The following is a 12,389-nucleotide window of genomic DNA, read 5'->3' as shown; positions in this document are numbered from 1 at the left end:
AGGCCTATACTAAGCATGTAATGGATGCTGTTTTAATTCCTTCTAACAATAATGAAACACAGGGATTGGAATCTCCATTTTACAGTGAAATAAAACTGAGGCTCAGAAATCATGTATGTCAAGGTGCCCAAATGTTCCAGACACATGGAAGACATTCAACACCAGTTGTTCTTCTAACATTCTACCTCCCCCACCCTCCCCTGCTATGTCAGACCTCTATGGCAGGCCATTTTCCCCTTTACTTTCCTGATAGAAAACAGACTCTTAGAGGTTAAGTGATTTTGCTAAATTTAAAGAGTAGGTTAATGGCAGAGTTAGCTCAAGTCTGCCTCAGGGAAGAATGCTACCCAAACCCCCAAGTGAATATTGTTGGTACTTGTCAACGGTAATGAGCTGCTGTGTTATGTGTAATTAATGAATGTTAGAGAGGTAAAAATGATAGGGTTTAAAGTCTTCTAGAAGAACATTTTTTGAGGGTAAAACATTTGATGTATTTTGTTTAAGTGATACGCAGTGAAAGATCCAAAACAGTGAAATCTAATTCACCTTTGGAACCTGAAATCATTGTTATAGGAGAATGCAGGATTTTTTTTTTTTTTTAATTCAGCAGTAGCTATTAAGTAGCTGCTGTGTGCCAGAATCTGTGCTCTCTGCTGGGGATGCTGTGAATCAGACAGTGGTCTCTACTGTTACAGAATCTGCAGTCTATTGCAGTTTCTACTAATGTCCCGTGGACTGGCTAAGAGGCATAGAAGGTTAGAAATATGATACATAGTGCCTCGGTCTTTTAGCTAATGATTTCTGCTAACTCAGAATGACTCTGGTCACTAGAGGCAGTCATCAGAACAGCAATTGTTATTTGAGTTGTGCCTGCTTAAACTGCTTTGTACTGAATTCTAACTCCTGTAAGTTTTCCAGCTCTCAAAGGGCACCTGCCATCTGTGTGGTGATGTCAGTTAAAATAACAAGCCATGAGAACAGGACGATAACCTCAGCTTTTACATTAATGATGTCTTAATATACTATTCACTCACTCTAAGGTACTAGACATATTGCCAACACATTTATCCTCTCTACATAGACTATTTACTTTATAGATTATCCATTACCTTTTTTTTTTTTAATTTCCAAGTGACTTTTTCCTTTGCTTTCTAACACATGATCACCTACTTAAAATATCAGAGAAAATCTGGATTTGCATTTGCTTTGTCCTGCTGCTTAGCTAGTTCTGTACCTTCTCTGGATCTGTTTTATTTATTCTGTAAAAATGAAAGAGTCTAGCTACACAAACCCAAAGATCCTTCCTGACCCTCAAATTCTAGAGTTATCTTTGGCCTCCTCCACCTGGGTAAAATTGATATGGATCTCGGAAAACAAACCGATTTTAAATTTAGCCTAAGGGAAATATGATTAGGGGAGGTAAGAATGCTGTTAACAACTGCATCTCTCTCTTTGAACTTCTGTGGCACTTGTAATTTACAACACATAATTAAGAAAAAAAATTATTATTCCAAATTGTTCTCTGTTCATTTTCTTTCCTGGTAACGCCGTACATGCTTTCATTATGTGGTTCTTAAGTGTATTGACCATTCTACATTGTTCCGGGTCCATAAAGGTGTACAATTAACAGTGAATTTCTTCTCTGTTAATTCACTTGAGGACATTTATTTTTGGGAGACTGCTGTTTTCAACTTAACTCTTTGACTCTCTGATTTTCTTTCCTTCTTTAATAAGCTTGTATTCAAAATAGGAATTAAATTACAGCACTAATTTCATTAAAGCTAGTAAATCTGAAAGCTGAAGACTGAATTACATTGTAATTCATGTTATTGAGTCATTAATATATTACATGGAGTAGTTTAATTTATTTTTAGAATGATATTATGTCTGTTCACATATATGCTCATCTATAGATAAACATGTGTGTATGTATATGTAAGTGTGTATGTATACATGTGTTTTTCCCTGCTTAAAATGATGCCAGTTTAAAAATCAACCATTTCAATGCCAGAATAAGAAGGTTGTTTTGAAGAGTCAGCAGTTTGATCCTATGCTGCTCATAACTGAATGCAACATATGGTTAAATGTGTCATTACAAGTTATGCACATGTATTGATCTGGTGTCTTTTAAAAGGTATGGGGTGGAGCCTCCTGGTTTGATAAAATTGGAAAAAGAGATTGAACAAGAGGAAACACTCTCTGCCCCTTCTCCTTCACCTTCGCCTTCCTCAAAGTCTTCTGGAAAAAAGAGTACGGGAAACTTACTGGATGATGCAGTAAGTAAAATGGGTCAGAATTCTTACCAGCATTTAGTTCTTTTTGAACTTCAAAATTCATTCTGTACAACCTCTTCTCAGTCTAAGCTTTACCTTGTTCAGTGTTACTGAAATTTGTTGTAAAATCCTATGAAAAAGCTTGTAATCTTGCCATTCATTTTAAGATTCAAAACTGAGCCCTTATTGAAATCGAAAGTGTTACTTAACTCTGTGCAGTAGTAGCTAAAATTTTAGGATAATAAGTCAGACTCCAGAAACCTATCTTTGAAAACACTTAAGCCTTGATACTATTGGTTCATGGTTCTTATTTCATAGATAAGAAGCGTGAGGATTGAGATCCTGAGATCATTAAAGAAGCAAAAGCAAACATACCATGGAAAAGATAAGTGCCCTTTACAGACTGCCAGCTCTGGGCCAGGGTCTGTCTGCAGTGTTCTTCGAGTGCTCTTGCCATCTGTAAGGCAGGTGTCTAATTGAAGGACCTGAGACTTGAAGTTGGATTACCTGCTGAGAGGAAGAGCGGAGCTTAAATTCCAACCCAGTTCTGTCTGACTCTCAGAGGTCACCATCCCTCTACTTAGCAGAACCCTTGAGTCACCATCTTTGGCAGATTAGGAAATGTTTCTATTCTACCTTCATCATTACAGAAAACAGGTTCTGAGTGTAACAGCAAAACAGGATGAATGAAAGTGATCTGTTGACTCTTTTGTCTCGTAAGCCGTTCTTGGTTACAAGTAGTGTGTTTGATTATGTGTATGCATTTACTTCCTAGCACATATGTTTTGAGTGTAAATGTCAAAACTGCTATGAGCTATACAAAAAATGGTAACCTTGGGGATGTTAAACTGAAGTATGTCTCACATTCACGGGAAGCGTTCTTAGAAACTAGCAGCAAACACAATGCCACTTAACATGGGCTGGGCACTGAGAAGGGACAGCTGGCACACAGTAGAGAGCTTCCTTCTCTAAGGTCTGAGCTGAAAAGAGCAGGGGAAAGGCTGATTGGCACTGGAGGATGTGGAAAGAAAGATTCCCCCACCTTTTGCTTTCCTCCATGTGCATTACAACCTATATTGTGGACTTAGGTGAGCAGACATATGATAATTTGTCTGACAGATTGAGAATTCCCATTTCTGCTAAGGGCAGCAAACTTAAACTTAGTCCAACAAGGTGTCTTAACCAATACCAGTTTAATTTAGTTCTCCTTTGTTCGGTTCACTCAGAAATTAAAGAATAGGCAGGACATTTTAATAGAATGCACCTAAAAGGGTTTTTAAAAATCACAGGACTGTGTTTAAGGATTGGGTGTATGCCTTGCATAATAATATTTCATTTTTATTTTGCGAGGAAATTGAATAACATTGCATTAATAGTAGCTAATGGTGCATTATTTATATATTGATGAGAATAATTTTTCTTCGTTGTCAATTATTTACTTTTTCAATTAGACTTACTTTAGAGTAGGATGTTCCTTTTAGTCTTTCTCTTATAAATGTGTTCTTCTGGGCCTACAACACTTGATCTTAAGCCCTTTTCCTCTCCACTGTTACCTCCATTCACTTTCTTTAATACATTATAGTCAGAGGTCTGGCTGGCACTACCCTTAATCTCCTAATGTATGAATTACTGAATCAAGTGAATTTTTTTAGTCCTCAAATTAAGAGACCACTTTCTGATGTTTGACACCACTGACCACTCTGTTCTTGATATTCTTCTCCACAAACATTATTGCTACCAGAGTGATCAACTAAATGCAACTCAGATCTGATTCAAGTTATATAGGCTTTCTCTGTCATACCCAGGGTAAAGCCCACACTCATGTATGTGTCACATATAAGCCTTCCACGTTCTGGCCCATTTTATCTTTCCCAACCTTGCACTCTGATGTGTCTATTGTAAACCTGTACTTAATCCCAAATTCCCAAGGACGTTTTATACCCCATGTTTTTCCTCACTAACTTTCCTCACCCAGCTTCTGCCGACTCATCTTTGAAATCTGCTTTTAGACACCTTTCCATCTTTGAAAATTCAGGTTCCCTGGCCTTCTGTATAAAGCTTTTCTTGGCATCTCTCATTCCAGGTAAAATGGGCAAATTAGGCATTGGTCCCCCAATAATTTCTATATATTTAATCAAGTGTTTACCTTATTGGGCATAAACACCTGTTCTTCTCTGGGTAGAGTCCTTGTTCTCAAAGCAAGGGCCATACTTCATCCATCTATATCGAGCACCGTGCTTGTTGGATAACTTAGCAATGTGGGTAACCAGAGTTTAAAAAGGAGTCTCCCTGTTTCTATTCATTTGGAACAGCCATGGGCACTTCTCAGCTCCGCTGTAGCTTTGCCGAGGGAGGAGGTGTTGCTGCTTGAAGCCAATTTCTTGAACCTGGGAAAAGTGGCTAGAATGGTTCCCTTTCTTTACCAGCTTGTCTCACGTGTAGCTATCCCTCTTCCTTGAGAAGGGGAGAAAAAGGACAGGAGGCAGAAGGTGTTGAAACAACAATGAAAGGGATTTGGGGCAAGTGTTAGGAGTACTCCCGTTCAGGAGAGGCAGAAGGAGATAGGTCCTCATGAAAATGGCAAGACTGTCACTCCGGGGTTGCTCTGCCCTACTCCAACTTCTGTCTCTCAGCTGGAAACACCTAAGGGGATTCCAGAGAAGCTTTAAACCCCCTTTAAAGTTTATCAAACAGAGTTTGGGAACATAACCATCTGCTAGGTAAGAGGTTTTCATTGGATGGAAGAAATGTGCTAAGTGGGTATTTCTGTACTGCTGCCAGCTGGAGTACTGTGTTCACAGCCCTTAAACCAGCATTCCTCAAAGAATGTTTAGTCAGACACTCACACCACCAGATGCCCCACGGGGAAAAGAATTCCATGCTTAGGTTAGTTTGAGACATACAGCTTACTGTAGCCCCTACCTAGCGTTTGGCAGTGCACCCTGGCATATCAAAGGCACTGGTGAATTCCATAAGGTCTTGTTTAACCTGGAATTTTCCATGCTTATTTGGCCACAGCAGCCTCTTTCAGTCTCCTTCACTCTATGTTGGGGAAATTGCACTGAAATGGTTGCATTCTGTGTAAGTGATAGCTTTTCGTTGAAGTGTTTTATTTCAGGGACAGTGGGACAGAGAGAAAAACCATTCCCTGCACTAATGGTTTAAATCAAAGCTTTGCATGTCAGATAGAAAAAGGAAATAGTTCCTATGACAATTGCTTCACTGCAGATGAGGCGTGTATAGCCAGAGGGAGGCTGAAATTCATGCACTCCAACGGGTGATTTGCTATTTTCTTTTCGAATGGAGGCACTGGGGATTGAACCCAGGACCTCATGTATGCCGAGCATGCACTCTACCATTGAGCTATACCCACCCCCACCTTTTTTTTTTTTTTTTTTTGCTGGTCTTTTTATATATATGCTTTAAAATAGGGATATAACATAAAGATTGCTTGCTAAGTTCCTGTGTTTACTTATTAATAGTGGCTGTTTCTACACTGACAAAGTTATTATTTACATCAGAGGGAAAAAATAAAAGAAAGAGGCTAATGAAGGGAAGTAAAGAAGGAAAAGGAAAAAATAGAGAAAAGAATAAAGGAAAAAAGAAAAAGAGAGAGACAGGGACCTGTGTTAAGATGTCATATTCCAGCGAATAGTTTCAACAATAACTGTCAGTTGTGAAACTTTCAATGTGTCCTCATGTTTCCTTGGTTTGTGCTTAGGAGAATCGTGGAATATTGGGGGGAAAAAAAAAACTTGGTGACCGTTTATGTGGGTAATACCTCCCACCTTCTTTAATCAAGTGAAACATCCTGAGAGAAACACAGTGGAGTCTATTCAGATTAATTTATTCCCCAGATGTCCTGACAGAGTGACTCAGCCGTGAGACAGGGATGGGGTCAGGTTGAGTTCCCTTGTACGGAGCCCGTTCCCACACAAAGAGTTGAATACAGTTCTAAGAAACCATTCTTACTTTCTTCCTCTCCTCCATCAACTTCCTCAGTCTGGGGATGAGAGATAGTATAATTCTGAGTAATCAGGCTCCTCTTGAAATCCCATTTCGGCAGAAAACTGGCTGGATTCCTGGCCCAAAACAGAACACCTGCCAGACTGACTTCTCCCGAGGTAATGGAAGAAGCACAGATGTCATCAGTCACTGTTTACTTAACAATCTGTTTCCACTACCCACAGTCTGGCCTCGCCCTTCCATTTCTGCCTGCACCTCTCTCACAACTACACAAAAGCCCTTGATTAAAAAAAAAAAAAAAGAAAAAGAAAAAGAAACAGCACAAGTATATTTTCCAAGCTTAGGAAGGTATTAGAGAAGGGCAGGCCTCTTGAGAAAGTGTTTCTTGTGTTTTATTTCATTTGATACCAACGGTTTCTGTGTTTGGTCTAAGAACACTTCAAGATGGAGAAACTTTCCATACATACATACTTGTGATTGTCACTTCCTGGGAGAGGAACCACTTGAAGGCCAATTTACTGTCTGCTCAATTACGAAGCTGCGCCAAGCACAACTCTCCTAAAATTCAGGCCTTGTGCTTTATTTATTTTTTATTGAAGTAGAGTCGGTTACAACGTGTCCGTTTCTGGCGTACAGCACAATGTCCCAGTCATGCATATACGTACATATATTCATTTCCATATTCTTTTTCATTAAAGGTTATTACAAGATATTGAATATAGTTCCCTGTGCTGTACAGAAGAAATATGTTTAATCTGTTTTTATATATAGTGGCTAACATTTGCGTGCTTTTAGGATGCGGACTATCAGGTTTATCCAGGGTGGCCGAAGTCCTTCTCCCTTCCTCCCTGACCCCACCCTCCTGCCTTTCCTGCATTCCTTCTTTTCTCGTGGAATTATTGTGGTGCTAAGGAATCCTGTCCTGCTTCCAGAAATGTATGCAATAAACACAATTTATAATACATACATTAATATTTGAAAACACTTTTATAAATATGTATAGAAAGAGATACACAGAGAGGACCACTTAAAACAGCACACATTCATCGGTCCTGTGGCCCCACCCCACCCCAGAATGTGGTCTGCATTACGGAGGGGAATGACACTACTATTACCTGACATTTGTAATTCTTGTTCTGTCATCACCATTTTGTTTAAGAATATCCCTTCAAAAACTGCCTAGGGGTAGATTTCTGTGAATACTGGGGAGATGGGTGGATGTGTCTGTGGACCTAGTATCATATGGTAGGAAAGATTCAGAACTCAAAGACATGGGCCTAATCACTAATGTAATAATGTTAGGCAACTCTCTCATTTTTTCAGTGAATGTCATCTCTAAGATTCTTTGAATCCAGTCTTAACTGGTTGCACTAATCCCCCCCTGACCGTGTCCTGTATAGGTCCCTAAGTTTATTTGTCCATTCACTTATTTATTAAAATACATTTTTTTTTACCTTTTTAAATTGAACTACTGTCAGTTTACAATGTTGTGTCAATATGCATTTACTGAACACATATTACATGCTGTTAAGGCACTGTGCTTTATTTTGAGTATTTAAAGCTGTAATGAAGCACTATCTCAACCCTTAAATAACTCACAATCTAGCAAAGAGACACTCAGGGTAACCAACCACCGAGATGCAATGTACTGTGACACAAATAAGCACAAAGAATTGTAGGCTGCTATGTTGGCAGAAGTAGGAATTCCAGAAGGGACTGATGGAAAAAATGCATCCTGAAACTGATTCTCTTTTTCCCAGCAGTAGTGTTGGTTCTCCTTGCTAGGTCTTCACTGAGGCATCATTATGTCTAGTTCTTAAGGTAAGTTTTGCTTCAGGATCAACCCACTCTTTCTAGCTTTGCCCTTGTGCTTCCGTACTTTCTGGAACGTTGCTGATGGTAGGGAAACCAAGCTGTTTAACTCCTACACACCAGCCTGCAAGTGAGTTCTTGTGTTACACTGCCCACAGCTGTTGTCTAGTGGAAGGCTGATTGAGGTCAGGTATTGGATTATTTGGAGAAACGATTGAATTTCTTTGATGACAAAACTCGAGGAATCATATCTCTGTGGAAGAAAGAATTGGGGTGAGGGGAGTCCAAGCGAATTCCTTCAGAATCTAAATGTGTTTTATCTAGCTTCTAAGATGCAGGCTACACATTATTTAGATCTGTCTTCCATGGAAACTTTGACTCAAAACACAAGGCATTATTCTTTTGGGTTGTTTGGTTGGTTGGTTAATTGAAGAGAGGACAGTTATGAGATACAGTGTGGCAGGTTCCCAAGCAAGGAAAGCATAAATAAATTAAACCTTATTTTTAAAATCATGGACTATACATTGTCTTTAATAGTCACAACTATTTAGGGGGAAGGTATAGCTCAGTGGTAGGGTGTGTGCTTAGCATGCATGAGGTTCTGGGTTCAATCCCCAGTACCTCCATTAAAAATAAATAAAATAAACCTAATTACCTCCCCCCCATAAATTTTTTAAAAAATACTCACAACTATTTATAAGCATTATTCAGTTATCATTTAGTTTATGTATTTTATAAAGAGCATGGAGGTAGACAAAACAGAGAAAATCTGACGTTCATACATGGATTCTACAAAATACATGTAAACTGTAAGATACTGCTACAGAAATAGGTTTTGTCAGGTGGGAGTTACTGAGATGGAGTGAATTTCTGGATTAGTCTGGATGAATTAAAAATGATTCCTTAAAGAGAGTCTGGCTCAGAGTTCAAAGTAAGGTGAAACAGTAGTCTCATTTAAAATAATAATTTTAAAATTCTCATTATTTTGAAAATGAGTAATATTAATATTAAAATTGTGATGAGAAAACATATACACTATGTTAACATTCATTCTGTTCTAGTTTTCAATATGTTTATCTTGGCAACTCAGTGTGCATGATTTTTTTCAATACTCCAAACACGAGAACCCAGCCCATCACTCCTGCACCGCCGGCTGATTTGCTCATGATTATCCTCCAGCATTGTTATCCTTGTCCGCTTCCAGCTCATGCCTGAGTGCAGTTACCGGCTTTCACAAAGTGCCTCCAGGGCCTGACCTTTCCATAGTTAAGATTTAATGTGATATTTCTGTGCTCACATCATGTCTATAGTCTGAGATAGAACAAATTTAAAAGCATTAATGGTGCAGAGGTCTTTGAACCCGCAGAACAAATTAACCTAAATGGAAGCTGATTAAGGAGAATGAACTAGCCTCCTCTTCTGCTTTAGGTGAAACGGATTTCTGAAGATCCTCCCTGCAAATGCCCGAGCAAGTTCTGTGTGGAGAGGCTCTCTCAGGGAAGGTACCGCGTCGGGGAGAAGATCCTCTTCATTAGGGTAAAGTCTTCCTTTCCACTGGGCAGCTTGTCCTTTCTGAGCACAGACAGGACTGAGTGGGGTGCTCCAGGGAAAATGTGGCCAGTCACTAAGCAGGCATCTCCCTTACGGTGCTTGCAGTTGGCTTTGAAGACATGAGGTATGAACATTTTTTATTATCATACATAATTACTACCGAGGGCTAAAAAGAGAGAACTTTATCTTTTTACGTAACACAAACATTCACACCAAACAGAAAGCAAGTAGAATGAGGAAGAGAAGAGAAAACGAATTCCTTTTTTGTTTAGACATTTAGTTTCACCTGACGACTGCCAATTTTTACTAGTTTTCTGGGTTAGAATAAAGAGACACGGGCCTGTGCCAGTGAATGACTTGGTGGTCTCCATCCGTTTCACAGTCATCCTAATTAAAACTCGGACGAGATATCGTGAACAAATTTAGGCTGTAATTAGTGGCTCAGTAAAGTCGTATTTCAGGCCTTTCCCCTCTGTTTTGTGAATAATCAAGAGAGTTCGACCTCTCAAAACTAGTTTGTGGCTTTTCCTAAGACCAAGAATTCTTCTTTTCAAAAATAAGTGAAAAACAAAGCACTGACATCCTCCTAGAAATCTATAAATGCATTTTTCTATCTTATTTTTAGTCATTTCCTAAAGAACGGAGGTTTTGAGTCAGAGGAGCTGTATTCTGTTCTCATTTGAATAAGTTAAAGTATTTGCTTGTTGATTTTGTAGAGCTGAATAAGTCAAATGTGCACATCTAGCACAATGAACATTCTTAACATACTCAAATCAGTGATGGCCCAGTAGACATTTTGTCCAGTGTAGTTATTTTTAATTTCAACTTTTGACTGAAATTTTTTTTGTACGACTATTTTAAAGGCTCCACCACATGTAATTTAAAGAAAAGTTTAATCATAATCACCCTTCAAAAATAATGTCAATAACTTTGTATTTTAATCTAGTTTTAAGTCAGTGTTTATTGATTAAAAAAAAATGTCCAGGTAATAATTGCTATCTTGCTTTGGAATGGCAATGAGAGAGAGAGAATGACGTATTCGTTTTAGGGGTTTGAGAACAAATCTAGAAGAATGGCCTCACTGGAGTAGCCAGTTGCCCCAGTCATCACTTATTGTTCCTTATTACAAGAATAATAAGCACATTTATTTTAGCCAAACTGCCTCCTTTCACTTTAACACATTAAGAAGTAGTGATTTAGCATGACCTCCACAGATGTGTTTAACTTTTACCAGGTTGACCTTTCTCAGTTGAAACTCAGGCTTCTTGAAGATTCAGCCCTCGAGCCTAGAATCAAAGCATAGGGTTTGATTTATTTAAACAATCATTCATTCATTTTTATAGTAACAGTGTTGACAAAACACATGATTAATAAATTAGATGCTTCCCCCTCTGATGTAACCTATCTTTGGGCAAAAATATATATTGCATATATTTATTTGTATCTGGTCTTCCATATTTAGTCAATTGTCAAAGAATTTGATGTCTATGTGAATAACATTTATTATATCATATGTAACAGGTAAGATATTTTTGATATTCCATTTTTCTTTTCAGACAATGGTTTCCTTTTGGTGAAATCTATGAATGTATTGTTTATAGAGGAACTGAGACTTACTTTGTTGAGAAAAATGCATCAAATTCCTTAGTGATAGCATTTGAATTTAATGTCAGTTACCACAGCAGAATATAATGTGCTGTTTCTCGCTTCTAATGTTCCAGGTAAGCTTGCAGTAAGAGAGTTAACTGTCATGTGGTTATTGACTGACTGGCCGAGCAAGTTACAGTGTCGTGGCTGTGACAGATATTTTAAAATAGGGTTTTAATGAACCTTAGTCATTCACTTTTTCTCATTTTGCACCATCCACATATAATTTGTATTGTATTTTACAACAGGTTTCACTTTAAAATTAGCCCTTTTTTTTCAAATCTCAATTTTTTAAAAAGAAACTTTCTATTTACTGCTTAAATTGCAAATGAAAAGTATTCGTCAAAAAAAGGGGAAAATGCTCATTAACATGTATTCATTGAAATTCTTACCTTCCGACTTGCCAGCGGTTCATTCCCACCCTGATGGAGTAAAGGGATTCTGCAAAAATTTCTTTTCTTGTATCTGGTTATCCCTGGAAACTTTTTACCTCTCATCCCCGATAGTTCAGGAATTGAAATTTCACAGGCGGGCCGTACACACCCATCAGCGCACATTTTCTCCCCTTTTCCTTCTCTGTACTGAATGGATGAACTGGAAATGTCTCGCTGATGTGTGCACACTTTGGCGAGTACTTTTTGATTTGTGGCAGGGACTACTTTTTTTGATTGTCATTCTGTACTAACTCATTGTAAGAAACTGGCAGGTGTTACTCACAAAAGAGGTATTGATTTTCAAATGATCAAACTTAAAGATCCTTTAAGTTTCTCTAAACACCTGAATTAAGTAGAAAATGCCTTTGGTCAAATTTTCAGACACACTAGAGGCATGATCGCCCCACAGTGTCTGTGTTGCTGTGCTGGGTTTCTGAAGTCTGTATTTTTCACATTAGCGTATTTTAAACTTTGTCCTCTTTTTGGAGGCTGCCAAATATGGTCATATTTATTACATAATATATAATAAGGGATGCATTTATGCATGTTATTTTATAAAATGTACAGGCAATGAAATATATGTGGTATCTTAGCATTTATCCCCTAGTTTTCTGTCCATCCTGAGAGCAGCCATGTCTGCATATGGCCATAATGAACCAGTCGGTGCAAAAAACAATTTAGGGTCCTTTCAGGCTGTTAAGACTGT

At 38.3% G+C, this 12,389-nt stretch overlaps 1 protein-coding gene across 3 annotated transcripts in view; it reads left to right on the top strand.

Annotated features, from left to right (window-relative positions):
* Positions 1–12,389, top strand: part of GAS2 (growth arrest specific 2) — a 119,758-nt gene that overhangs the window by 61,782 nt on the left and 45,587 nt on the right. For all 3 annotated transcript variants that reach the window (XM_074372229.1, XM_074372230.1, XM_074372228.1), the window contains exons 6-7: positions 2,135–2,276; positions 9,480–9,587. In XM_074372229.1, the coding sequence (XP_074228330.1) occupies positions 2,135–2,276; positions 9,480–9,587 (250 nt within the window). The remainder of the gene's footprint in view (positions 1–2,134; positions 2,277–9,479; positions 9,588–12,389) is intronic.

The sequence above is a fragment of the Camelus bactrianus genome, chromosome 10, assembly GCF_048773025.1.
Source record: "Camelus bactrianus isolate YW-2024 breed Bactrian camel chromosome 10, ASM4877302v1, whole genome shotgun sequence".
Classification (NCBI taxonomy): domain Eukaryota; kingdom Metazoa; phylum Chordata; class Mammalia; order Artiodactyla; family Camelidae; genus Camelus; species Camelus bactrianus.
The sequence above is the reverse complement of the archived record's forward strand: the minus strand, read 5'-3'. Positions and strand labels throughout refer to the sequence as shown.